The following is a 27381-nucleotide window of genomic DNA, read 5'->3' as shown; positions in this document are numbered from 1 at the left end:
AACTTCTTGACTATATGTGGCATAACCCGCTACTCTCCGCTACTCCATACGGAAGCCGGCCGGCCACTTACAGCCTCGTTTTTACGTGATCATTGAGTACTTGACCCCCCAAGACCGACTGCAATGAGCCGCAATGGCCGTCCCATTTCACAAGAATGATTACTGATATCAATTCCAGGTTGAAGTACTTCTACCTGCCTTGCACAATATAACTGCAATCAATGCTCTGACAAGTCCTGAAGCTAATGCCTACCATTTGCACCATTATCCAAATCTCCATGTGCCATCTGGCCTTGGCTCAGTGCAATGTGTAATGGAACTGTGTAGATATGTCTCTCTTAAATAGCATATATTGATATGGTGGGGTGATCAAGTAGCACAACCGGAAAATTCAGGTGTAAGGTGCATAGCAAAAAAATCTGAACTGTCATCGAACTAATTACGGAGGAAGATGGACAGGTTACAACAAGTCCATCAGCAATGACTCGTGTGATGCACATTGAGCAACTCAGTTCTACTGGCACTAGCTCATCTAATGAGCAATGGGCACTCAATCATATGTCTAAGAATGGTCGCATTTCGTATCGTCGACGAAGAAACAAGGTGGTGTATATAGGAATAAACAAAGGATCCAATGAAAGTGAGCGAACTGAAAAATACAAAATATCGAAAAGGTGGATTTTTGGTCGTTCAGACACTCAGGATATCCCCTCCACTCATCGCCAAGTGTCGTTCTCGATGTACGTACCACTTGCAGGAGTTGTAATCTCCATGTTCGGGTCTGATTCCCAGGTGATGCTAGAGCCGTCAATACGAACATACTTGTATTGTATGTCCGTGCTCGCAGGAAGATTAACCGTAACTAGTGAACAAGTGAGTAAGCGACATGGCGACACGAACGATGTCATTTTTGACGAGATGGACGTACTGCTCCAGATGGGGTAGTCCGCAGAACTCAACAGCAAAGCGGTGTTCGGGTCCCAGTTTTGAAGGGCGTCCACGGACCTACATTTTTTATGTTAAGCCATGGAAGGTACGGGCATTCCAGTTAGGCTATCCTATACATACCCGCAAATATAAATGTTTTCTGCGGCATAGTGAGATATGAGTTCGTTAAACGGACTGGGTCACCCGACGTACCTCCGAAAACAGTGGTAGCATCGACGTTGAATGTGACAGCAACGGTACCTGCTCCTCCTCCTCCTCCTCCAGTGGAAATCCCACATGTACTGGTTAAGCCTTTTGCGCCCCAGCTGGCCGGGATGACTCCCGCTCTAGCGTCGAAGGCAGTCAGAGCGGAGGCATAGCTCCAGGTCAGGTCTACAGCACTCAGTTGGGACCCGTCAGTTTTGGAATACCTAGGAACAACTTGAGATTGAGATACGACTCTATGAAAATGACGCGAACTTACTGTTCTGATAATTCACCGTCTGAGGGCGTATATTTTGCCACAATTTCCACGAACGCGTCAGCATAGTCTTGAATGCCAGCAGTAAGGGTAGTAAAGGTACTAGTGCTCGAGGCGTAGCTGCCTACAGTTACGGAAGAGTCGAAAACTTGGAAAAATGGAAGGGAAAGGGAAGTGACATTGAGAGATCCTTGTGCATTCCAGACTGTGAGGGAGTCATAGAGCAGCTCGGCGACAGCAAGTGTAGTCAGATACCAAGGCTATTCAGGTTATTGAATCGTCAACCAGAGCGAATTGAACGATGAACATCCATTCCTACTCACATTTCCACCTTGGTACGAGTCCTCTGGGTATCGTCCAGTGGCAACACCTGAATTTTCAGCTATTCCAGAATTGATAGAGTAGACGGATCGGAAAGCGTCGACGTATGTTAGCAAGTTCGATAAAGCGACGTCGGAGCAAGGTTGGAAAGTAAGAGCATCACAGCCAGCAGCGGCGTCGAAAGTATGGATGCTGGCAAGAACTGTGTTCGCGTCCTTGCCTGATCTACCGCCTCCAGTGTTGGCTGTGATATAGCCTGCAGTATTCCAGAAGGACTGAAGGAAGCAAAGCAGGTTTTCGGCCTGTGCAGTCCAGCTCGATACAACAGACGTCTGACTGATAGCATTTGCTAGTTGAACACCCTGTCGCAAGCTGCGATGCTGGACGGCCGTGGTAAAGAACGAGGACGAATCAACTTCCTCCCAAAGGTCATACCTAGTTGAACGCGGTTGATGACGAAAATTTTCAAATATAGCAATCAGACACAAACGTAGATTGATTCCAATTTTCCGCGACATAGTTGAGATCATTCTGAATGATGGGCCACAGAGTATTGGTGACATAAGTGGTGTTGTCCTCAGTCAAGAGATAATTCGCCCATGTTATCAGGGCATTCGAACGCAGGGCGGGGCCATCTAATATACAGAATAACTGCGGTCAAAACTAGATATTTAATGTTGATGAATTCATAGTGTACCTCTTTGCGGACGTCTGGAATATACCACGTCAACAAATATTCGAACACGGACAACGACGTTTTCAAACTTACCCCCAGGCTCCGGTAAAAGCAGTTTCATCAATATTGAACTTGGGTTCACCTGAGCGTACATCAGAAAATATCAGAAACTTGACACCCGACGTGTCGGACAATAAGAGCTTGAACCTACCAAGACCGCCAGTGGTAATAGTGCCGGATGGGTTGGAAACCTGTTGAATGATAGCCTGAGCTCCGACGTAGTTGTCGATCTCGCTACGCAAAGTCGTATCAAGACCAAGGGTGAATCTAGAAGCAGCACAGACTTTTAGTCAGTAGAGGATAGTTGAAAGGCAAGGAAGTAATTCACTGGTCAATGATAGTTTGGAAAACAAGAGCAGAGTCTCGGGTCCATGTATACAGATAGTCGGGGTTCACGTTTGACGGCGAGGCGATTACTATTCCCGACAGAGCTCCCGAAGACTTGGATCCCGAAGGACCAATGTTAGCGAGTAAACCTGCTTTTGCAAGCGGCGATTCTGTGGAGATATACGCGTCGACCGTGCTGGACTGAGCCCAAGCGTTGTGAACAACGAGGAAGCTGTACAAGACGGTTAACAACATGCTGAAGACAGACGTAGGGAACTGGGGGAGCTCTGGTCTTTTGTTGATGAATTTTTGAAGCTTTTATGCATAGACGTATTACCCTTCCCTTGCGAAAACATGACGCGACATGTCATTACGCGACTTAGAATTCCCCAAAGTAGACTGGTATAAAGAAAACATCCATAGAGCTGCTGCTTTGGTAACTCCGAGTCGGAAATTCAGAGCCATGAGCCTAATAAAGGTACCCGAAAAAAAAGTTGTAAACCCTAAGAAATATAGAAGCTTACGCGTAGTTCATCGCGGTATAGAAAACCAAAAGCAGATGAAAGTAAGGGGACGAGTCATATGTTGAGGGGGACGCGTGGACGCCGAAGAATCGTGCTAATTTTGAACTCGCCCACATGGTAGGAGATAAATCGATCGAAATTGAAGTCAGAAGTCGTTCTTCTGGACAAATGACGACGTAGCCTATTTTGACATAGATACATCCACTGATCCTTTGTCCCAAATTGGTGGTTCGGAAAGCTGTGAATAGGACTTGTGGGGCAGTGGGAAAGTTGGCTAGATTTGACTCCTGTTACTGTAGCGCATTCGTTGTAGATGGTCCACATCACACCGAAGCATCTGACCGCGGACATAAGAGGGAAGCGCTTAGTCACGTACACACAACTGTCATTCAAGATATTTGTTTCCAATGCGAACGAGGACTCGCCGACAAGAGATGATAAGACTCAAAATGTGGACAGCAACAACTCAAACTCGAGAAACCCCACATGTAAAGCCATTTCTGTCACGCTGAGATTCACTTTGAGATAGCTACGGAATAAACATATAATCTGACGGTAGGATTCTACTCTAGATAGTATTTGCCTGGATAGGATAGAGATATTACTCCATTTCATCCGACCACATGGTTAGCGTGAGAGGAAACGACATCCTCCGTTGTGCTGCATTGGGGACTTGCACTAGTGATTGCGAGGTCGTGATGGAACTTTTTCTTGAAATCTTGGAAATGATGCTAAGACGTGCTTCCGAATCGGCTATTGACGTGCGGCGAGCTCGAGTAATGCCTTCTGAGTTCAATGGAATAGTTGATAATGTTGATATCTGGTCTTCAGTTTTGCTTAGACTTGATACTTGTTGTGAAACTGGTTTCTCGGGACATCCACAGGTACCTGGAAAATTACACGGAGGTCGAATCACAGGTGAAGCATCGGCAGGACCAGACGGGAAAGGTGGAAGAGTCAGATCAGGACGACGCAAGAAGCAAGGAAGAAGGATCGAGACGATGATCGCGAAGGGAAACGGAGCAGGCGAAGAGTCGATGTCGCGCTTCCATACGTTTTTGTCGAACGAGAAGTGAGTCAACATAGCTAAAATAACTAGAATGATCGTGTAGCTGAACTCTTTCAGAATGTACAGTTAAATGAGTTATATTGTATGTACTACAAAAAACTCCAACAACTCACGAGTGAATACGACGGCGAGTACGATACGAATCCAGACATGGATCGCGCGACCCATATTCAAACGCGCCATTTCTCTGTCGTTGACCTCAAGCGATACAACGAGCAGAGATAGCACTGAGTAATCGGTTAAAGTAGAATCGGTCATATACTGAACAACGACGGACCTGAATTCAATGCGAAAGTAGCAAAGCTGCTACAGAGCTCTTGCAATACGGAGGTAGTATGTTTGAACAACGGCTTGGCGACAGCTCTGGGATGAAGAATTTGGAGCGGCATTGTTTGTAATAGTATATTCACGTACGAGTTTACAAAGAGAAGTACCAGTGCGACTTCTAGAAACCCGATGATCCAGATAGTGTTACGAGACATGAATGAGCGACAGAGATAGATAGCTAAGGCTAGACAAGAGATATGAATAAAAGCGAGGTTGACTGTGAAACAGATTATTGTTGTTGCAGAGGCACACATGAAGTTGGCGAGGAAAGCTTGCCGGATAAAAATCGCCTGATAGTAGAGAACCTAAAAGCCATGTTGTGGCAGCCGGATAGTTGAAGACGCCCTGTATGTTAATAGATCTTCTGGTGGTTGTCCTGGTGAGATGAGAAATTCAAATTTCGATGTCACTGCATTGCCACCGCCTGTGTGATACGGTAGCACGTGGCCCGTGTTTGTGACATCAACCTCATTGCTTTCAACAACTTGTACCCGCTCTGTCTTTACCTTTCAAGTGGCTCTTGACGCGTAGACCAAAGCGCTCTTGTGCCCTGAGCTATGAAGAACAGATATATTAGGGTTCTACACTCTGTATCTCCTGCACAAACCTACGTTCTTTCTCGTTCACCATCTCCCGTACAGATTTATCCTATAAACGAAAATTCTATCGGAAACTCGACCCAGTTTGCCAGCACTTCTCTTAAGAGCTGTATCGATATCATATATAACTCCAGTCCTGAACTCTTCAATAACAGCAAGAAAGACTTCTCGGTGTACTCCCTAGATCCCTTGGAATCGCTGGCTTCAGTGGCTAGCACTAGTACTTCATTGCAGACAGTTTCAGTAGCATGTGGTCGTATATCTGCTATACGGGCATCAAATGGGCATTCCACTGTGACTGGGACGTTAGTGAAGGACAGGGTAGGACAAGAGGCCTTACAAGTGGTTTTTGTGCTTTGCGAGGTGCGTTGACAAGAATGTTCTCCGACAATCACCTTCTGATCCCTATTTTGCTCAGACTCCTGCTATCTACAAAGGTAAGACCTCAAACAAATGGGTGAAGTAATGCGTTCGTATTGACTTATCATACAAAGTGCCTGACTCTGCGGCAGCTGGCAGAATCAGCGCTGCTCTTGCGCGTCAAATGGAAGAGAGTGATAGGGCGCAAAGGCGTAAACAGAGAGAAATGGAACGACTCAATAGTAAACCTGCTCCTACTCTAAAGACTGAAGCAGATCGCATATTGGAGGCGTCTGGCGATTTGTGCTTAATTCAACCTGCAGGTCCCTCATTGGCTCTACCAAAACCATTTGCTTACCGGTACTCTTATTCACAAACGTCCCATTCAACATCCGCCTCAAATGTACTACCCATTCAGAATACACATGCGCCTCTGAATTCTCAGTCTGCTCAAGCATCCTCGTCGTCTGTTCAGGAAATTTCCTCACAAAACCTATCCTCGGAACTTCTCTCCATATTGGAAGCAGCGAAAAATAATCCGCAGGTCAATCGTGAAGCTTTGTTACGTGTTATAAGCTTCATCGATTCCGCCACTAAGACGAATACAGAACTCACAATCGCAGACGCTCTCAGAAAACTAGCGCCTTCACAAGCTCCTGTAACATTACCCCAAGCACCACAAACACCGCCGCGGACCCCTCCTGCTCCTACTGCCCCTACGTCACCTGATGATACCATTGTAATTCTTGACAAAGAGAATGTTAATCCGTCTGCATTTCGCAGGCGTGCAGAACGTGGTGCAGAGGAGGGAAAATCCCTTGCAACTCTCTCCATAGATATTCCTCCATTGCCGCAGCAGCAGGTCCTCCTAGCTTCCGGCGTTAATCAGTATCTACGACCCACTACTACTTTCACCAACGAAGCCATTCCTTCTGTTCCGAGCACTAGAAAGCGGACCCTGAGTGAAGCTCTAGATGACACTCATTCCTTCAAACGAAATCAAGAGCGAAATGGCACATTTTCCTCACCTCCCCGGTCCAACAGGACCATCATGAGCCCTGGGTTTTCGAAGGATCAACCTATTGTCATACCTGATTCTCCCTCCATGCCGAAACCAGGCGGTCAGAGAACACAATCTCGGGCACGACTAAAGATGCCATACGTGGTTCCCGATTGGGCTCGGACACAGACAGCCCTGCAACCGAGATTGTCAGAAGAGGCCCTGTCAATGATGAAGGAGATGGAACAGCGCAAGCAGGAAGAAAAGTTGGCGAAGAGAATGAAATGGTCGCAACAAAGAAAATCAGGACTAATGCATAGAACCATGAGCACACCTGCGGTATTCTCAAGCGGGGCCGATGAGCCTGTCGCATCCGGCTCTGGGCTCTCTTCGTTTTCAAAGAAAGGGCCGATCGCGGGTCCTTCGCTGCATCCCGTACCGGATCTACTGCCTCCTGTCATCGCTGCTGCCGGCACCTCTATATCATTTCCATCTTCTCCTCAGCGCACACCCTCTCCTTCTCCTATGCAGCCTGCCCCTCCACAAACTCCTCCACGTAGACGCTTTGCTTCTTCAAGCTCGTCCCCTGAAGAAGAAGAGTTCTCATTGTTCACCCCTCGTAGAATGGCTACACCACAGAAAGGCCCGTCTGTATTCGAAAGCCTGACTATTACCCAATCTCCCAGCATTCGACCTATTCACAGGCGCGAGGCTACGCCCCCACCTTCCAGTGAACCCGTAGCAGCAGAAGATGATACTGCGAGCTGTCAGGGAGATGACTCGGATGATGAAAATTTCCTTACTCAGGAGTTGAACAGCGCTATGGAAGAGACAGAGATTTCCGCAATCTTGCCAGTCAAGCGATCCGACAAAGAGATGACAGATTCTCGTGATGATGTCGATGCTCATATTCAGGACGAAGATGAGGAAGATGAGGAAGGGTCTGACAAACCATTCTGGCCAGGGCTTCCTCCGTCGTCTCCACCGCCTCAGAGTAGTCCTATGCTTCAACCAACTGATGACCTGGAAGACGATTTCGAGTTGCCTACCGTTTCTTCGGACTTTGACATTGAAGACTTTCCGCCCAAAACTGAGCAGATAATTGACTCGGAAAATGTAGAGAACACGTTCTCTGATGTGGACCATGAAGTAAACCATTTTGATGATACCGCACTTGCTGCCATACTGGAAATGTTAACTAACTCCAATAACGTCAACTCAGGTTCACCTTTTATCGCAGATAATTCTGACGACATATTCAAAGACTTGGGAGCCGTCGTCGACGAAACGGGACAGAGTCAACACGTTGATACTGCACATAGAGATAGCCTCTTAGGATTCCCTTCTGATATCACTCTCGACAATCCCGGATTTTGGAGTGCAGTAGGACCTCTGCTCGACCAAATCCCTAATACCGATACCGTTATCGAGGGATCTGATCCAATCAAGAACCTCTTGAGTGGTTGTGTGCTCTAATTCCCGCAATTTGCGCTTACTCCAACATTGCGTTCTGTAATCTTATGATGAAATCATCGCTCTTCGAATTCTTTCTGTTATCTTGCTCGCTTTCAGTCCCTTTGCATACACACATTGTACAACGTTTCATTATTATTCAAGGAAAGACCGTTTGCTGTTCACTTAGTTTTTGTAAAGGCGGATTGACCGCTGACCAGTAGTGCTAATATACTACATATTGTAATCGATGCTGATGGTTTATGTAAATAACCACAACATCTTCGACAACTGCTAGGTACTCGATGTCTTGGCATATGAGGTTGAAATATTCGTTCCATCTGAGATGAATACTGGGTGACTGTATGCATTACAAGGAGGACCTGACCATGCACTTTTCACAAGGTTTTTCCCATCAAGAGTGATATTAGGAGTCAACCCCCACAATAGAAATGTGTTTTCCATTACTGTGATCTAAGTAGAGGATGTGGGCAGTGTATGTACATAGTTCAGCAATTGTTCAGGGATAAACTTAGACTCGAACCAGTCACTACTCGGTCTTCAAAGTGTCGACACCGAAGCTACTGGTTCGGGTCTAGAATCAGACCCATGTAGCCGGTATAATTGCACTATCCTATACCACCAATTGGTTCATATCAGGAAGTGTCCAGTAAAAAGCGCCACATTCCGAACAGCACATTGGCCAAAAAACCTGCTACCAGCCCAAACTGTATCGTCCGCCTAGAACTGTTTAAGAACGTAAAGACAGGAAAGGAAAAGTAACACATACGGAAACACCATACTTTCAGTGGGTCGGTGCTCGATCCCATCTTCCCAAAATATTGGTTGCGCAGGTTTATTGCCATTGATGAATGCAGGTATGAATGGGAAGAAAAAGCCAATAATGATGCCAATCATTGCTGGAGAGTTGGAATTGGAGGAATTAGATAAGGAAACATCGTTATTGTCCAAGTTGTCTATCCACTGCTCTTCGAGCGCACGAGCATGCTCGTCATCTAAAGGCATGATTTAGCTTGAGGTCGATATGTAAAGCAAATTTCATCACAGTCTTCATCCAAGTCGAAGTCTCGGTCGTCTAGAAAGTTGGAAGTCGATTGACTGTGAAACTGACGTCGAATTCCCGCAATATCTTCTTCCGAGAAGCCCAAGGAGGCAAGCCTATCGAATCCCCTCGCAGGCTGGATTTGAGAGATCTGGCGACAGCGTAAGAGTTGTTGCCAGTAGGAAGAGGAAATATCATACTTGTTCTTTACTCTCGTCGTTCTCTAATTCATTCGGCTCTAGTTCTTGCCCCACCGAACAATGCAGCCATGCGACATGTGGACTATCCACTCCCACTTGACGCTCGTCCGGAGGCTTGAGCCATGAGAAAACCAACGTGCCATCGGTTAGCAGTCTTCCTGAGTATCTGAGGCAAAATTTAAGTCAAGTCACAACTCGAGTCGTCGCTAGGTCGCACATGAGCCGCAATCTTCGGTCTTTGAATTCTGGTCTTTGATCCCGAATCTTTGGACCTTGACTAATTAGATTAGTAGATATTCCAAGGTCGATGCTCCTCACATATCTCTTGACATCTCGAATAGTGTCCTGTTCAGTAACAGCTAATTCCAAATCAGGTGCATCCTCTGTGAAGCGGACGATGAATCTTCTTATGTCTTTTGGAGATGTAGCAATGTTTGAGGTCGAGGCTACTCCTGTAGGAGGGTCAGCGGCTTTCTGTTTGCCTTTCGCCTTTTCACTGAGCATCATGGGTATGTGCTACAAGGGTGTTTCCAACACTGAGTACTGACCGGTGACCTGACTTTGCGTACCTTACCGAATATTCTCACGTATCAAAGCCCTTTGATTCTACCTCGTCCTGCCAGCATCAGGACCCAGTCGTAGGACCCGACCTCCCTTACCAGAACATACTCAGCAGTCGTCGGCCCCTGACGCAGAGTTGATTGAAGACGTGCATAGCGTGTATATAAATACAAAAAGCACACTAAAACCAAAATTTCTCGTTGGTAGTAATCGCTATCGCCAGGTATCATTCTCAATGAAGGAACCACCGGAAGGAGTGTTGATCACATCATTGGGGTCAGACTCCCAGGTCAAACTGGAGCCAAATTTACGAATGTACTTGTATTGGACTTGAGTGCTGGCGGGTAGATTAACGGTTACTGAAAGCCAAGTCAGAACGACGCATGAAGGACGTCAGGGAATGGTACTTACTGCTCCAAATAGGATAAGTCGCAGCACTCAGGATAAGGGCAGTATCAGGATCCCAATTTTGAAGTGCGTCCACGGAGCCGCAGATGTATATATTTTCTGCGAGTGAAAGGCAACAGTATTAGTGAATATTTTGTATGGACATTCTTGGCTACCCATACCCCCAAATACTGTCGTAGCGTCGACGTTGAACGTAACAGAAACAGTACCAGAGCTACTTCCGCCCCCGCCTCCAGTAGAAATACCACATGAACTGGTCAAGCCCTTCGCTCCCCAACTTGTAGGAACAAGGCCGGCGCGCGCGTCGAAGGAAGTGAGGGTAGCGGCATAGCTCCACGTTAGATCGGTGGCACTCAAAGGTGAACCGTCAGATTTCGAGTATTGTTCGGAAAGAGAGCCACTGTGTGGATAACATAAGATTTCCCAGTTGCTAAATGAGAACTAGACCCTTACCTAGATGGTGTGTATTTCGCCACTGTGGCGACAAATCCATCAGCAAACGTTTTGACACCAGTCGTAAGAGTGGTAAAAGTAGAGGAAGTGGATGTATATGTTCCCACCGTGACGCTGGCATCGAAGAGCTGGAAGAAGGGAAGAGAAAGACTGGTGACATTGAGGGATTTCTGTTGATTCCATACGATGAGAGAATCATAGAGCTGCTCCGACACTGCAAGCGTTGTAAGGTACCACGGCTATACAAGATTCTTCAACGACAGATCTTTAACCACGAAGCAAATTCGATAACCTACGTTTCCACCCATGTAGCTGTCCTCTGGATATCTACCGGTGGCCGCAGCGGCGTTATTAGCAAGACCGGAGTTAATAGAATAAACGCTTCTGAATGCGTTAACATATGTCAACAAATTCGAGAGAGCAACGTCTGAGCAAGGTTGGAACGTGAGAGCATCACAACCAGCAGCAGCGTCGAAGGTATGGATGCTCGCGAGAACCGTGTTCGCGTCTTTGCCCGAGCGGCCGCCTCCGGTATTTGCTGTGATATAACCGGCAGTGTTCCAGTAGGACTGAAGGAAACAAAGCAGATTTCCTGCTTGTGCAGTCCAGCTGGATACAACGGAGGTCTGCCCTATGGTATTTGCAAGTTGAACACCTTGACGAAGACTGCGATGTTGGATGGCTGTCGTGAAAAAGGACGACGAATCGACTTCTTCCCACAGATCGAACCTAGCGTGAAATCATGAACAACATTCGGAGTTCACTTTGTTTCGAAATACTTACGTGCTTTGATTCCAGTTTTGTGCTACGTAGTTCAAGTCGTTTTGTATCAGAGGCCATAGCGTATTCGTGACATATGATGTGTTGCCTTCTGTCAACAAAAAGTTCGCCCAGGTGATCAAAGCAATGGATCGAAGGGCAGGTCCATCTGAAACACCTGAAATGAGTGACTACATTTTCATTACGGAGAGCGCACCTCGTTGAGGGCGACTAGAGTAAATTTGTCAGCCACAGTGTTAGTAAGGACTAGCAATTATACTTGCCCCCAAGCACCCGTGAAGGCAGTCTCGTCAATGTTGAATTTTGGTTCCCCTGAGTCCATGCATACGTCGGCTTTCGGCGTGGTTTCTGACGAATATATGCACTTACCAAGACCTCCGGTAGTAATAGTGCCAGAGGGGTTGGAAACTTGTTGGATGATAGCTTGCGCAGCAACATAATTGTCAATTTCCCCTCTTGTGTTAGTGTCTATGCTCAGAGAAAACCTGACAGACAGTCAGATTTTTAGCACGGACATTCAAGTTTCCAAACGACAAATCCTTACTGGTCGATGATGGTTTGAAATACTAGTGCGGAGTCGCGAGTCCAGGTATACAAGTAGTCAGGGTTCACATTAGAGGGCGAAGCGACCACAATCCCTGATTTCGCGCCCATTGATTTAGATCCTGAAGGACCAATGTTGGCGAGTAGTCCAGCTTTGGCTAACGGTGATTGAGAGGCAACATACGCGTCCACTGTGTTGGACTGAGCCAAGGTCTTTCCAACGACAAGAAATCCACACAAGGTAGAGAATAACATGGTGAAACCAACGATGGAGAACGAAAAATCGCTGCCCTTGAAGGCAAAGATTATACGGTCTGATATAGGCCACAAAGATGCATTGGCTCAAAATAGAATATAAGAGCTATGTTGGCGACCATCGATTTCTTGAATGGAAGTGCCCATTCAGGCGAAATAAACTGAGCTTACACGGATTTAACAGCAAAGACAAGGAGTCAACCCTTGGCTTTTGGTCAGCAGCCTGAAATTTACAACAGACCACATGTGCTGACTATGATATTTTCGCTGCAAAACGCCAAAAAATATGTACACGAATTTTCGCGCAAAGCCAAGGCGCAGTATCTTGTTCGGTGATCTCGGGATATTGTAACGTGGTGTTGAGGATTTTACCCAGGACAAGAAGGTCATTGAGCTGTCGAAAATTGACTAGTTCGTCTAAATCAGTATCTTTGTTCGGTCGTTTCCGAAGAGGGACGGTTTACTCACCATATGATTCTCCCTTCAAACAGAGACACACAGTGAGAGAAAGACGGGACCTTGAAAGTTAAACTCCGAAACTTTCGAACTTGAATGCAAGAGAGAAAAAAAATATGATGACTGTGAAGCCAAGGAATATCGACGTGTCGAGTGGCCTGAATTCGATATTTGAAGACTCGTGGTCCTGAAGCACCTGCTTCTTGCAACTTCTTGACTTGACTCGGAATATGAGGGAATATGACGATCAATTCGAATAGAGATACCGAGATTATGTGTATCTACTCGATGAAGATAAGCTATACAAATAGAAATTCAGAGGGTAGAGTTAGTCAGAGTTAGTCCAAGCACTGACCGATGAGTACGATCCTGTACTATCATGACAATGTGCAATGGGAGGTGCCCCGAGTTAAATAAATCCTCTGAAGGTGATCATGATACAAGATTGACATTTTATGGGCTTCCACACGAGGTTGTTTCCAGATAGAAGGGCGATATCTTGCAGACGTATGAGGCGTGTTGAGGATAACAAATGATGACAACTTGCAAGCAAGTCGGCGGACGTGACTTGGTTGAGTAGATTGTAAGCTAAATTATTCATTCCCACGATGTGATCACCTTTCCTCCCTCCCTCTTCGCGTGCTTCTGATACGAGTCAATGGGTCTCTCAGGTCGTAAAATCAAACAACGCATCGGTCCAGACCCTAGAAACCTCACCTGGGCTGATGGTCAGTACATTGTGGCTCTCAAATGAATTCAAAATCAATAAGAGCGTTCGCTTTTCACTTCAGATGCGTCAAAATTCGGTGCCAATTACCTTGCTAAATTCGGATGGGACTCTTCCAAAGGCCTGGGCGTCGAGGGTCAAGGCCGTACGTCGCATATCAAGGTCTCCCAAAAACTGGATATGCTAGGTATTGGCGCGGCCCAGTCTAAAGATCCTAATGGGATTGCGTGGAAGCAGAGTAAAGACTTCGAGAGTTTGCTCAGACGGTTGAACGAAAGTAATGCAGCTTCCTCTGATTCTGGGGCTCAAGTAATCGATGGAAATACAGAGAATATCCGAGAGGAAGAGGGAATTAATGGAGACGACGATCTCGAAAAAGATGGGAAGAAGGAGAATAGGGAGGATAGGAAGAAGCGCAAGAAGGAGGAGAAGGAGGCGAAAAAAGAAAGAAAAGAACAGAAGAAAAGAAAACGAGCTGAAAGCGTTGGTGAAGAGGTAGAACAGCCGAAGCCGAAGAAGAAAGCAAAGTCAGATACAAAAGTGAAAGAGGAACCTCCCAAAGTAGAGAAGGCCGAAGAACCAAAACGGATTATACCCCGTCACCGAGCGTCAGTCCTTTTCTTCGAGAATAATACCCTGACTGTTCTAATTTCATAATACAGACATCGTGCACGAGCCATCGCAGCCAAAAACATTTCATCAAAATCAGCGGTGCACATATCCGAAATTCTAGGCATCGCATCCTCGTCCTCATCCTCATTTGCGACACCAATGACTGCTGCCACGCCCTCTGGCACGTTGACACCTTTAGATCAAGACGTCTTGGGCCTGGTGAAACTCACGACGTCAACGAAAAGTGTCTCCGAATACTTCAAAGAGAGATTACTGGTGAAGACCTCCGGAAATTCTTCACCTTTGTCCTCAACAGTCACGCCCGAGACAAATGCACGCGCAGCAGATGAGAGCGAAAGCGAAGATGCGCCACGAGCCGGCCTAGGTTCTTACCGTAACTTGACCGGGGATAATGGTGATCTCGATGATACACCCCGTGGAGGCCTTGGATCTACTCGGACATTTACTTCTGCTGCATCCACTTTCCAATCAGGGATGTCTAAATTCGCATCGATGTTTACTTCGGCCTCTGTCATTGCCAAAGAAGAGACCATAGTACAAGTTGATGTCAAAAGCGTGGATAACATTAGCAGAGACACTAACACGCGAGAAGATCGCAAGAGAAGGCGGAAAGAAGCTCAGAAGAAAGAGAAGGAAAGCAGTAATGGTGTAGCAGAAGTAGTTGGCGAGCCAGGAGCTGTAGATGTTGAAGATAAAGCAAGAAAGATAGCCAAGGATGAACGAAGACGGGAAAAGGCGGAGAAGAAGGAGAAGAAGCAGAGACACAAAGGTGAACTTGCGGAGACGATTTAGAATAGTACTATGTAACCAATTCCATCAATTCGTCAAGTCCTGATCGACAAATGACTGATTACCAGGTGGCTGTGTATGGCCTTTCTCAGGACCCCCCAAAGTACTATAAGATCCTGGGTACCGATCCGGACAAATTTTTTTGATTTTTGAGCTTCAACAGGACCCCCCAAAGTACTATAAGAACCTGGGTACCAAATTTTTTGAAATTTCGCGAAATTTGTCCGGACAGCAGTAGAAAATTTGTCCGGATTTTCCCTCAGGTCAGTCAGAAATTTGGGCGTTTTGTCCGGACAAGGTATCAAGGTTGGTATTTTCGAAAAAAAACTTCTCTGTGTAGCGCTAGAGGTGTATTTGGGAACGAACTATCTACTCAAAATCTATAAATCCTCGGTTGCATCCTTCTTGGACCGCTTTTTGAACAATGCAATTGCTTGAAAAACATTAGTCTTGTCCCTTTGTATATCAATGAAGATTTCATCATCTTCTGCACAAAGTCGGGCTTGAAGGTTAGTATCACTACCAGTGATGGTTGGCTGCTGAACACGCGAAAGCACTTGGATTGATGGGAGAAGAGCATACGACACCGATTCAAGAAGGGCTGCTGCCTCGGTGATGGACTTGAAGGCTCCGTCACAAGACCGCTCAAATAATTGAACTGCAATGTTAGAAAACGCCGAAATGTTTGACTTGCTGTCAATAACAGCATCGTGTTTTCCATACTTGCCACCACCCTTTGCATAAGAAGTCAAGACTATTGGGAGGTGGTATGAGGGCTGAGGAGGACCGAGGTAGGAAGAGAAGAATAAGAACCACATACCTTTGCCAAGGTAGATGTCATTATTTCCGGCGGGACTAGCTGCTACCAGAACGTAGTCTCCAGCTTTTAATGGAGCTAAAGCATTCACTCGGGCATTGACTATTTCGTTCAGTCGGTTGAGTTTGGCTTTTGTAAAAGTTTCACGGCGCTTTCGTGCTATCTATTCGAAGTATTCAAATTAGTTGTTTTGTTCAAGATAGAGATGAAAACTCCGAACCGCATTTGCATCGGAAGACGCAACCGCTGCTGCATTTGCAGAATTCCCCATTTGAATTGGGACATCTGCCTTCGAGCCCAAAGCCTTGGTTCTGAATGAACGGCCAAGACCTGTCGTTAATCCGCGCTCCTGGGTTTCCTTCAAGATGTCCCGCATTGCCTTGATGATCTTCATGTGAGCAGAATCCTTATTTGGTACTTGTACTGATTGGGTCGTGCGCACTCCATGTTCTGCCTGGTATGTCTGATGCGCACGACGCAGATCAACAAGGATGGAATAATCAAAAGACGACGCAGTGACAGGAATCCCTTGTTGACCAAAAATGCTCGGCATGGTGACAACTGGATGGAGAGGTGGGGCTGTAACATTTGCCGTCCAGTAGTGATGAAGTTCGAGGCATTCTTCGTCCACTTCATCATCATCTTCAACTTGATCTGCAAAGGCTTGCCTTCAAATTTGAATGGGAGAAATCAGATAATCAAAACGGGCATAAATCCAGGAGACTCCTCACACTTTCATATGTTCATCGACATGGAGAGCAGCTGCGGCGTAATTCAGACTCTGGATAATTTCCAGCTGTTTTTGTGTCCCTGCTGATTGTACTTCATCGGATTCGCTGCGTTGAAGTAACTGTTGAAGCTCATCAGCCTCACTCAAAGGATCAAAGATCGAGCTGTCATCCTCATCGAATTCCATTTCCTCGTCTAGCTGTCTCTCTTTATACCAAAAGGAAATGGTAGGAAGCTGTACTGTTCCCCGTTGCCTTAGGGAATGAAGACTTCGAAGCCGACTGGGCTGGATGCCCAATGCTACAAAGAGTTGGTCAGCCTCGTCAAAAGCAATGGGAACTATCCGGGTGTGTATTTGATCGTCATCAGGAAAAACTGCGAGGAGAAGTGGGTCCAGGCCAGAGTTATCAAAGTACGTGTGACAGTAGCCACTAGCTCGTGCTTTTCCATTTGCTGCCCGTGCACGCAGATTTGCTTGTCGCACGGCTACATGAAGTTTCGGAATCATGTAAAGAAAATCGGCATAGCAGAAATCTTTCACAATTTTCCGAGATTCTCCAATGCAGTGCTCACAAGTTTCACTGGAATGGAGATGAGGAATGAGAGGAACTTGTTCCGACATATGATCACGGTAGATAACCAGTAGTGAAACATATCCCTCAATAAGAATCCTTGTAATATCTAAGCATTCACGAGAAAGAAGATATTCCTTCTTGTAACCGGCAGTGTCCAAGAAGGTGTCCCACAATTTCAAGAAGTACCAAGCGCGAAGAACCATAGCAAGGCGCTCAGCATGGTTGATTCGACGGCTCTGGTATGCATCCACCAATTCACCAAAGATGAACAAATACACAGCGAGCCCCACCCATTCAGGATTCTGGTTACCCAGAAACTGTAGAGTGTCAGCGGAGAATAAACGCATCGCGGCATTATCATCCTGACGGTCAAGTTTTTCAACATCCCGGCGATAAAGAGGGGTACCTGGTGTCATGCCTTGCCTGATTTTGCTTCCTTACCTATCATATTCCTCCTTACTACCTCCCTATATCTCCCCACTGTATACCCAGAGCTCCCCTTGTCCGCTTTTACCATTATGTAATATGCCACATGGCTGTCACATGTATAGTATTTAGGCTGGGGACTCCCCTCGGAGCTCCCCAGCGTGTTATTGTCAAATCTTATCTGGAAACTCTTCCAACCTGGCTTGGTCCCTGTTAGTACAGTCTACTTGTACTTGCTAACAGGGCCTGACACGTCTCACCTGTCATACATTTCCTCTTTATCTGTTTCCCTCAACTCTGTTTCCTTCACCTCTGTTTCACTCAACTCTGTTTCTCTTCTCTGTCTCACCTCTCTGAACACCTCTCTCAACTTCCTGAGCCTCTCCTACGACTTACAGTCTACGTCGAGGCTCCACACCCCCAACCACCTCCATCCTCACCAACTACACCTCCTTCCCCCACTCCAGGACCTTTGGCTAGGTCCACCCAAGCTCCGCAACCACCACTGGTCAGGCTCCCTACACCAGTAGCGGCACTTATCCCACCTCCCCTTGTACGGCCTAGGCAGCTGTCCTGCTTGCTTAGGCCCAGTCCAGATAGGACGAGAGCAGGCCTTTTGTGCCAGGCCTCACACCTGGATCATGAGCAAGTTTATGAATCTGAGCATAGAAAAGACTGTGATTTCCTAGGACAAGGAGGCGTGCGCCTGAGTAGAGATTATTCCGGAAGGTTTTGAGAGCATGTTTGGAGTCTTGAATCATAGCAACAGGTTGACTGTCGAAAATGGGCACGACACATTTGAGCACATCACCAGAGCTTTTAGGCGGGGCAATGGCATATTCAATTCTGCTATCGCCATTCGTCACAAGTAATGCTTGAATTTTGCGCTCGATTTCGGTGCCATCACATGCATAGGAGACGACCTGTATCTTGGAATTGATAAGCCCGCGAATAAGGCGTTGAGAGTAAGGCTCCAGCTTTTCTGCAGTAAGACTAGTACCAAGAGGCATTGCATAAAGCACAATCGGTCCTGACTTCGGAGCCTGGAGCATTAAGCACCAAATACGAATCTGAAATATTGAAACTAATCAGGAGAGAACAGAATGTTATGAACTCTGTCAACACACCTTTGTAGCCTTCTGGATCTTTGCATCTCTTATAACCTGTTCAACGGAGTCGGGATCGCTAACTTCCACTGCACCATCACTTCCCCCGATGAGAAAATGCTTCTTCTTGCCAGAATCCCAGTAGAGACGAAGACTTGCGAATAGCTTTGCATCATCGCAACAGAGACCTACGGGCCCCTTATAGCCTAAGCTTTGAAGATGCGCTACTGCCATTTCAAACGTGTGGTCGCAGATTTCCATGGGAAAGCGAGGCTTCCGTGATTCTTTCTGTCTAGGGGGGCGGGTGTATGTTTAGAATTAACACACCTTGGATAACATTAATGGCTCACCGAAAGCTCTCGCTAGTTCTAGCAGGAAACCACTCACGTAGGACCCGGAATGCGGAAGGACTGGTGATTCTCATAATGTTCGTAAACTCGTCATAGGCAGGTGAATATTTGAAGTTTTGCAATCCAATACCATTCTCTTCCTTTTCGTTCCGAATGAGCATGGCCTTCGTCAAGCCTTCAAAGACTTTATCATCATATTTCCCTTGGAGTACACCGAGCGCATAGCGGACAAATGGTGACTTTTTGGACTGCTCTTCTATGAGCTCCTTTGTCCCAACACTAAGAGCGTAAATTTCACCCAGTACTTTAGGCCGAAATCTGTGGTTGGTATGAATATAATTCTTGGCAGATGGCTTCTGTCGACGAATAGCATTCTTGAAGGCACGCGATTTGTAGACAGTCAAACATTCATTGCAAGGGAGAGGAAGATGAGGCGAAAGGTCAAGAGTTTCTTTGGTACATCTCCGGGAATAGACTGCAGGTGGGACAAGATGGTGTTTGTTTTCCCAAGTTTGGGATAACTCCTGGGTAGTTATCACCTTCTGGCGCTGCTCTTCGTCCAAGGTACTGAATGTCATATTGAACAAAGTTTTTGCGATCTCTGCAACGTTTGTCCCACCACTACCAGAGTAGCCAGTACGGCTCAGATATGTCTCAATGCGTGGATCGTAACTTGCTGTGAGGCCACAACATGCGACCATTTTGGGAAGTAGGTTGGGTTTTGATGTCTTCATGCTGGGAAGAGGTGCGGAAGACTTTTGGAAGAAAGCGGTGATTTTGTGACTGGAGAGGATGGCCTGTGTGGTTTTTGACTTGGTCGAAGATAAAGAACATGTCTTCATGTGAGCGCGGGCACGGGTAAGATCATAAGCCTGCTTTGCCTTGTACCATTTTCTGCACTTAGAATGGCAGAAATCAATGCCATTGTCTCTACACTCAACGCCCGAATCCATCTCTTGCAGTCCGTTTTTCCAACTAGCAAGCCGTGCATTGGTCACAACAAAGGTACCATCCCTTTGTGACTGACGAATTTTCATAGAATGAACAGCAGAACGACTCTCTCCTTTCTGATGTTCAGTCTCAGTCTCAGTCTCCGAGTCTGTTGGCTCAGGACTGCAACTTTGACTGCGTTTTGAGCCAAAGAAACTCTTCAGAAGGGACGTCGTTGGACCAGTTAATGATTTCGGTGATGTGTGTATAGTGGTTACAGGATAACAGTCGTTGTCAGATTCTGAGTCATCATCCGATTCGCTCGAGCCTGAAAGTTCTGCAGTAGAGCCGATATTGGAAGGAATTGATGCAATTGGATTTAAAAGGTCTACAAGACATAAACGTCGACTGGGCTTTGCTAGGTCAAGCTCGGGAAATGGTTCACGTTCAGTACATTCAGTGGCGGTAGTGTCTGAAATAGGACATGGAGAGTCAAATGACAAATCGATAAACCACTGCATTCGCTGAGACAGGGCAAGATCCGAAGTCCATAGAGGATCACCAAAAACTGCATGGGAGATGGCATTTGCAACACAGATTCCACAGTTAAAGGTATCACGCTGCACTCCGCACTCGAGTCTGAATCCTTTATCAACCAAACGTCGGTTGAAACGTTTACGAAGCCACAAATCTAACCTCTGAAGGAAGACGCGGGGTGGGGACATTTGGGAAAGAGAATCACCTGGATAAGTGAATTCGATTATACAACTGAAATATATGAATAAGTGTCAAACTCACCATAATACACCTCACCCCGCCCGAAGTCCACTGCTACAGCAATCCAATGATTTCCGTTGACATGAACTGGGGCATACAGGACCTCAATCCTATCCTCTACGATCACTGTCTCAAAGTGTTTCAGTACAGTATCTTGAACCTCTCCAACTTTCCGAAGAGAATTTTGAATGAATGGGTTCTGTATCTTGTTCGCAAATGCAAGAGGCGCTATCACGACACGTCGGCGAGACTTTGAGCCTTGGGCCTCAAGACGCATGCTCATATGCCCCACCATCAAGTCTATCTGGTCTCCTGAAAGCCAACCAGATCCAAGAAAACCAATCAAAGCTGTCGTATACATGTTATAATGAGGCAAACACTCATTCCAACCGATAGCATGCAGCATCTCCCATGCCTTAGCAAGAACTGCTTTTGGGCCAGTATCAGACACCTTCTCCTTTTGTCGTTCAACGTATTGGATAGCTTTACCCCAACTTTCCTGCATTTTGGTAGTTTCTTCAACCTGAGTCCAAAATTCGAGAACATAAAATGGAAATTGTTCAGTCGCCCCATTCCGTGGGTCTGTGATAGACTGGTATCCTGAAAGCCAATAAGATCCAAGCTCAGCCTTCATCTGATTTACCAGGCTCTTCGGAGGTGCAGAACGCGTCAATAGCCGCTGTACCTCAGTAGCTGGAGGCTCACGACTGAACCAGAAATCAACGCTTCCAGTAATGATATCGGATGACCGCGGTGGGAGAGATGAGTTTGCGAAATGATAGGCTGAGATTGCAGGACTGATGGGAAAGAGTGGGGAAAACACGTCTGGTGGAATGACAAGAAGCTCTGCTCGAGCAAGAACGAGACTTGGGGGAGGAGTCATAGGCCATTTCTTGCCACAATTGAGCCAATCTGCAGGTCGAAATTTACTCTCGTCAAGATCTATAACTGGGCTATTCCAATTGTCCATTGATTTTTAGAACAGGTTTGGTTGAAAAAATATTTTTTTGCTTCAATGTCAATGCGTAGTTAAACTTTACATAAGTGATCGTAACATGTCCGTGTCCGGACATTGCATCAAGGACGGTTCAAATTTCATTCATTTTGTCCGTACATGGTACCAAAATGTTTGCAAATTTCCTCAAAAAATGTCCGGATTTTGCCCGGGTTGAAGCTCAAAAATCAAAAAAATTTGTCCGGATCGGTACCCAGGATCGGTACCCAGGATCTTATAGTACTTTGGGGGGTCCTGCTTCAACCCGGGCAAAATCCGGACATTTTTTGAGGAAATTTGCAAACATTTTGGTACCATGTACGGACAAAATGAATGAAATTTGAACCGTCCTTGATGCAATGTCCGGACACGGACATGTTACGATCACTTATGTAAAGTTTAACTACGCATTGACATTGAAGCAAAAAAATATTTTTTCAACCAAACCTGTTCTAAAAATCAATGGACAATTGGAATAGCCCAGTTATAGATCTTGACGAGAGTAAATTTCGACCTGCAGATTGGCTCAATTGTGGCAAGAAATGGCCTATGACTCCTCCCCCAAGTCTCGTTCTTGCTCGAGCAGAGCTTCTTGTCATTCCACCAGACGTGTTTTCCCCACTCTTTCCCATCAGTCCTGCAATCTCAGCCTATCATTTCGCAAACTCATCTCTCCCACCGCGGTCATCCGATATCATTACTGGAAGCGTTGATTTCTGGTTCAGTCGTGAGCCTCCAGCTACTGAGGTACAGCGGCTATTGACGCGTTCTGCACCTCCGAAGAGCCTGGTAAATCAGATGAAGGCTGAGCTTGGATCTTATTGGCTTTCAGGATACCAGTCTATCACAGACCCACGGAATGGGGCGACTGAACAATTTCCATTTTATGTTCTCGAATTTTGGACTCAGGTTGAAGAAACTACCAAAATGCAGGAAAGTTGGGGTAAAGCTATCCAATACGTTGAACGACAAAAGGAGAAGGTGTCTGATACTGGCCCAAAAGCAGTTCTTGCTAAGGCATGGGAGATGCTGCATGCTATCGGTTGGAATGAGTGTTTGCCTCATTATAACATGTATACGACAGCTTTGATTGGTTTTCTTGGATCTGGTTGGCTTTCAGGAGACCAGATAGACTTGATGGTGGGGCATATGAGCATGCGTCTTGAGGCCCAAGGCTCAAAGTCTCGCCGACGTGTCGTGATAGCGCCTCTTGCATTTGCGAACAAGATACAGAACCCATTCATTCAAAATTCTCTTCGGAAAGTTGGAGAGGTTCAAGATACTGTACTGAAACACTTTGAGACAGTGATCGTAGAGGATAGGATTGAGGTCCTGTATGCCCCAGTTCATGTCAACGGAAATCATTGGATTGCTGTAGCAGTGGACTTCGGGCGGGGTGAGGTGTATTATGGTGAGTTTGACACTTATTCATATATTTCAGTTGTATAATCGAATTCACTTATCCAGGTGATTCTCTTTCCCAAATGTCCCCACCCCGCGTCTTCCTTCAGAGGTTAGATTTGTGGCTTCGTAAACGTTTCAACCGACGTTTGGTTGATAAAGGATTCAGACTCGAGTGCGGAGTGCAGCGTGATACCTTTAACTGTGGAATCTGTGTTGCAAATGCCATCTCCCATGCAGTTTTTGGTGATCCTCTATGGACTTCGGATCTTGCCCTGTCTCAGCGAATGCAGTGGTTTATCGATTTGTCATTTGACTCTCCATGTCCTATTTCAGACACTACCGCCACTGAATGTACTGAACGTGAACCATTTCCCGAGCTTGACCTAGCAAAGCCCAGTCGACGTTTATGTCTTGTAGACCTTTTAAATCCAATTGCATCAATTCCTTCCAATATCGGCTCTACTGCAGAACTTTCAGGCTCGAGCGAATCGGATGATGACTCAGAATCTGACAACGACTGTTATCCTGTAACCACTATACACACATCACCGAAATCATTAACTGGTCCAACGACGTCCCTTCTGAAGAGTTTCTTTGGCTCAAAACGCAGTCAAAGTTGCAGTCCTGAGCCAACAGACTCGGAGACTGAGACTGAGACTGAACATCAGAAAGGAGAGAGTCGTTCTGCTGTTCATTCTATGAAAATTCGTCAGTCACAAAGGGATGGTACCTTTGTTGTGACCAATGCACGGCTTGCTAGTTGGAAAAACGGACTGCAAGAGATGGATTCGGGCGTTGAGTGTAGAGACAATGGCATTGATTTCTGCCATTCTAAGTGCAGAAAATGGTACAAGGCAAAGCAGGCTTATGATCTTACCTGTGCCCGCGCTCACATGAAGACATGTTCTTTATCTTCGACCAAGTCAAAAACCACACAGGCCATCCTCTCCAGTCACAAAATCACCGCTTTCTTCCAAAAGTCTTCCGCACCTCTTCCCAGCATGAAGACATCAAAACCCAACCTACTTCCCAAAATGGTCGCATGTTGTGGCCTCACAGCAAGTTACGATCCACGCATTGAGACATATCTGAGCCGTACTGGCTACTCTGGTGGTGGTGGGACAAATGTTGCAGAGATCGCAAAAACTTTGTTCAATATGACATTCAGTACCTTGGACGAAGAGCAGCGCCAGAAGGTGATAACTACCCAGGAGTTATCCCAAACTTGGGAAAACAAACACCATCTTGTCCCACCTGCAGTCTATTCCCGGAGATGTACCAAAGAAACTCTTGACCTTTCGCCTCATCTTCCTCTCCCTTGCAATGAATGTTTGACTGTCTACAAATCGCGTGCCTTCAAGAATGCTATTCGTCGACAGAAGCCATCTGCCAAGAATTATATTCATACCAACCACAGATTTCGGCCTAAAGTACTGGGTGAAATTTACGCTCTTAGTGTTGGGACAAAGGAGCTCATAGAAGAGCAGTCCAAAAAGTCACCATTTGTCCGCTATGCGCTCGGTGTACTCCAAGGGAAATATGATGATAAAGTCTTTGAAGGCTTGACGAAGGCCATGCTCATTCGGAACGAAAAGGAAGAGAATGGTATTGGATTGCAAAACTTCAAATATTCACCTGCCTATGACGAGTTTACGAACATTATGAGAATCACCAGTCCTTCCGCATTCCGGGTCCTACGTGAGTGGTTTCCTGCTAGAACTAGCGAGAGCTTTCGGTGAGCCATTAATGTTATCCAAGGTGTGTTAATTCTAAACATACACCCGCCCCCCTAGACAGAAAGAATCACGGAAGCCTCGCTTTCCCATGGAAATCTGCGACCACACGTTTGAAATGGCAGTAGCGCATCTTCAAAGCTTAGGCTATAAGGGGCCCGTAGGTCTCTGTTGCGATGATGCAAAGCTATTCGCAAGTCTTCGTCTCTACTGGGATTCTGGCAAGAAGAAGCATTTTCTCATCGGGGGAAGTGATGGTGCAGTGGAAGTTAGCGATCCCGACTCCGTTGAACAGGTTATAAGAGATGCAAAGATCCAGAAGGCTACAAAGGTGTGTTGACAGAGTTCATAACATTCTGTTCTCTCCTGATTAGTTTCAATATTTCAGATTCGTATTTGGTGCTTAATGCTCCAGGCTCCGAAGTCAGGACCGATTGTGCTTTATGCAATGCCTCTTGGTACTAGTCTTACTGCAGAAAAGCTGGAGCCTTACTCTCAACGCCTTATTCGCGGGCTTATCAATTCCAAGATACAGGTCGTCTCCTATGCATGTGATGGCACCGAAATCGAGCGCAAAATTCAAGCATTACTTGTGACGAATGGCGATAGCAGAATTGAATATGCCATTGCCCCGCCTAAAAGCTCTGGTGATGTGCTCAAATGTGTCGTGCCCATTTTCGACAGTCAACCTGTTGCTATGATTCAAGACTCCAAACATGCTCTCAAAACCTTCCGGAATAATCTCTACTCAGGCGCACGCCTCCTTGTCCTAGGAAATCACAGTCTTTTCTATGCTCAGATTCATAAACTTGCTCATGATCCAGGTACCCCTCTTTATCGCCGGGATGTTGAAAAACTTGACCGTCAGGATGATAATGCCGCGATGCGTTTATTCTCCGCTGACACTCTACAGTTTCTGGGTAACCAGAATCCTGAATGGGTGGGGCTCGCTGTGTATTTGTTCATCTTTGGTGAATTGGTGGATGCATACCAGAGCCGTCGAATCAACCATGCTGAGCGCCTTGCTATGGTTCTTCGCGCTTGGTACTTCTTGAAATTGTGGGACACCTTCTTGGACACTGCCGGTTACAAGAAGGAATATCTTCTTTCTCGCGAATGCTTAGATATTACAAGGATTCTTATTGAGGGATATGTTTCACTACTGGTTATCTACCGTGATCATATGTCGGAACAAGTTCCTCTCATTCCTCATCTCCATTCCAGTGAAACTTGTGAGCACTGCATTGGAGAATCTCGGAAAATTGTGAAAGATTTCTGCTATGCCGATTTTCTTTACATGATTCCGAAACTTCATGTAGCCGTGCGACAAGCAAATCTGCATGCACGGGCAGCAAATGGAAAAGCACGAGCTAGTGGCTACTGTCACACGTACTTTGATAACTCTGGCCTGGACCCACTTCTCCTCGCAGTTTTTCCTGATGACGATCAAATACACACCCGGATAGTTCCCATTGCTTTTGACGAGGCTGACCAACTCTTTGTAGCATTGGGCATCCAGCCCAGTCGGCTTCGAAGTCTTCATTCCCTAAGGCAACGGGGAACAGTACAGCTTCCTACCATTTCCTTTTGGTATAAAGAGAGACAGCTAGACGAGGAAATGGAATTCGATGAGGATGACAGCTCGATCTTTGATCCTTTGAGTGAGGCTGATGAGCTTCAACAGTTACTTCAACGCAGCGAATCCGATGAAGTACAATCAGCAGGGACACAAAAACAGCTGGAAATTATCCAGAGTCTGAATTACGCCGCAGCTGCTCTCCATGTCGATGAACATATGAAAGTGTGAGGAGTCTCCTGGATTTATGCCCGTTTTGATTATCTGATTTCTCCCATTCAAATTTGAAGGCAAGCCTTTGCAGATCAAGTTGAAGATGATGATGAAGTGGACGAAGAATGCCTCGAACTTCATCACTACTGGACGGCAAATGTTACAGCCCCACCTCTCCATCCAGTTGTCACCATGCCGAGCATTTTTGGTCAACAAGGGATTCCTGTCACTGCGTCGTCTTTTGATTATTCCATCCTTGTTGATCTGCGTCGTGCGCATCAGACATACCAGGCAGAACATGGAGTGCGCACGACCCAATCAGTACAAGTACCAAATAAGGATTCTGCTCACATGAAGATCATCAAGGCAATGCGGGACATCTTGAAGGAAACCCAGGAGCGCGGATTAACGACAGGTCTTGGCCGTTCATTCAGAACCAAGGCTTTGGGCTCGAAGGCAGATGTCCCAATTCAAATGGGGAATTCTGCAAATGCAGCAGCGGTTGCGTCTTCCGATGCAAATGCGGTTCGGAGTTTTCATCTCTATCTTGAACAAAACAACTAATTTGAATACTTCGAATAGATAGCACGAAAGCGCCGTGAAACTTTTACAAAAGCCAAACTCAACCGACTGAACGAAATAGTCAATGCCCGAGTGAATGCTTTAGCTCCATTAAAAGCTGGAGACTACGTTCTGGTAGCAGCTAGTCCCGCCGGAAATAATGACATCTACCTTGGCAAAGGTATGTGGTTCTTATTCT

General features: G+C 46.2%; 10 protein-coding genes across 10 annotated transcripts; 4 read left to right on the top strand and 6 right to left on the bottom strand.

Moving 5' to 3' along the window:
* Positions 1-544: 544 nt before the first annotated feature.
* On the bottom strand, positions 545-3208 carry C8R40DRAFT_116615 (glucoamylase). Its single transcript, XM_046230804.1, has 11 exons — positions 2794-3208; positions 2617-2732; positions 2499-2547; positions 2427-2440; positions 2220-2364; positions 1732-2164; positions 1412-1668; positions 1141-1358; positions 1069-1087; positions 929-1005; positions 545-862 (listed from the first exon to the last, which is right to left on the bottom strand). Exons 1-11 carry the CDS (start codon positions 3045-3047, stop codon positions 717-719), a joined length of 1728 nt encoding a protein of 575 aa, XP_046087873.1. The 5' UTR covers positions 3048-3208; the 3' UTR covers positions 545-716.
* A 603-nt stretch (positions 3209-3811) lies between these two features.
* On the bottom strand, positions 3812-5103 carry C8R40DRAFT_1098648 (uncharacterized protein). The gene is made up of 5 exons (XM_046227822.1): positions 4989-5103; positions 4800-4929; positions 4663-4748; positions 4499-4612; positions 3812-4435 (listed from the first exon to the last, which is right to left on the bottom strand). The coding sequence occupies exons 1-5, from the start codon at positions 5026-5028 to the stop codon at positions 3918-3920; spliced, it is 888 nt and encodes a 295-aa protein (XP_046087872.1). The 5' UTR covers positions 5029-5103; the 3' UTR covers positions 3812-3917.
* Positions 5104-5164: 61 nt separating this feature from the next.
* Positions 5165-5742, top strand: C8R40DRAFT_1098645 (uncharacterized protein). Its single transcript, XM_046227821.1, has 2 exons — positions 5165-5603; positions 5652-5742. Exons 1-2 carry the CDS (start codon positions 5270-5272, stop codon positions 5681-5683), a joined length of 366 nt encoding a protein of 121 aa, XP_046087871.1. The 5' UTR covers positions 5165-5269; the 3' UTR covers positions 5684-5742.
* Positions 5743-8401: 2659 nt separating this feature from the next.
* C8R40DRAFT_1098622 (DUF2407 ubiquitin-like domain-containing protein) lies at positions 8402-9915 on the bottom strand. Its single transcript, XM_046227820.1, has 6 exons — positions 9705-9915; positions 9604-9650; positions 9387-9552; positions 9190-9337; positions 8914-9139; positions 8402-8864 (listed from the first exon to the last, which is right to left on the bottom strand). The coding sequence occupies exons 1-6, from the start codon at positions 9891-9893 to the stop codon at positions 8780-8782; spliced, it is 861 nt and encodes a 286-aa protein (XP_046087870.1). The 5' UTR covers positions 9894-9915; the 3' UTR covers positions 8402-8779.
* Positions 9916-10160: 245 nt separating this feature from the next.
* C8R40DRAFT_1169290 (glucoamylase) lies at positions 10161-12386 on the bottom strand (the record flags this gene model as incomplete). The annotated part of the gene is made up of 10 exons (XM_046231350.1): positions 10161-10306; positions 10359-10454; positions 10517-10755; positions 10809-11047; positions 11105-11537; positions 11592-11745; positions 11774-11798; positions 11848-11900; positions 11958-12073; positions 12133-12386. The coding sequence occupies 10 exons, from the start codon at positions 12384-12386 to the stop codon at positions 10161-10163; spliced, it is 1755 nt and encodes a 584-aa protein (XP_046087869.1).
* Positions 12387-13500: 1114 nt separating this feature from the next.
* On the top strand, positions 13501-14994 carry C8R40DRAFT_1169289 (uncharacterized protein; the record flags this gene model as incomplete). The annotated part of the gene is made up of 3 exons (XM_046231349.1): positions 13501-13570; positions 13634-14177; positions 14232-14994. The coding sequence occupies 3 exons, from the start codon at positions 13501-13503 to the stop codon at positions 14992-14994; spliced, it is 1377 nt and encodes a 458-aa protein (XP_046087868.1).
* A 377-nt stretch (positions 14995-15371) lies between these two features.
* On the bottom strand, positions 15372-17528 carry C8R40DRAFT_1068536 (uncharacterized protein; the record flags this gene model as incomplete). Its single annotated transcript, XM_046226022.1, has 5 exons — positions 15372-15745; positions 15812-15971; positions 16029-16476; positions 16540-17023; positions 17111-17528. 5 exons carry the CDS (start codon positions 17526-17528, stop codon positions 15372-15374), a joined length of 1884 nt encoding a protein of 627 aa, XP_046087867.1.
* A 148-nt stretch (positions 17529-17676) lies between these two features.
* C8R40DRAFT_1236404 (uncharacterized protein) lies at positions 17677-21671 on the bottom strand (the record flags this gene model as incomplete). The annotated part of the gene is made up of 4 exons (XM_046233410.1): positions 17677-18608; positions 18666-18936; positions 18995-20666; positions 20723-21671. 4 exons carry the CDS (start codon positions 21669-21671, stop codon positions 18120-18122), a joined length of 3381 nt encoding a protein of 1126 aa, XP_046087866.1. The 3' UTR covers positions 17677-18119.
* A 2462-nt stretch (positions 21672-24133) lies between these two features.
* Positions 24134-24838, top strand: C8R40DRAFT_1041922 (uncharacterized protein; the record flags this gene model as incomplete). Its single annotated transcript, XM_046224034.1, has 1 exon — positions 24134-24838. One exon carries the CDS (start codon positions 24134-24136, stop codon positions 24836-24838), a length of 705 nt encoding a protein of 234 aa, XP_046087865.1.
* Positions 24839-25280: 442 nt separating this feature from the next.
* C8R40DRAFT_1041795 (uncharacterized protein) lies at positions 25281-27185 on the top strand (the record flags this gene model as incomplete). The annotated part of the gene is made up of 2 exons (XM_046224017.1): positions 25281-26635; positions 26699-27185. 2 exons carry the CDS (start codon positions 25281-25283, stop codon positions 27183-27185), a joined length of 1842 nt encoding a protein of 613 aa, XP_046087864.1.
* Between the last annotated feature and the right edge of the window lie 196 nt (positions 27186-27381).

Source organism: Lentinula edodes (genome assembly GCF_021015755.1).
Source record: "Lentinula edodes strain Le(Bin) 0899 ss11 chromosome Unknown C8R40scaffold_12, whole genome shotgun sequence".
In the NCBI taxonomy this organism is placed as follows: Eukaryota; Fungi; Basidiomycota; class Agaricomycetes; order Agaricales; family Omphalotaceae; genus Lentinula; species Lentinula edodes.
Note: the sequence above shows the minus strand (reverse complement) of the source record. Positions and strands in the feature narration are given on the sequence as shown.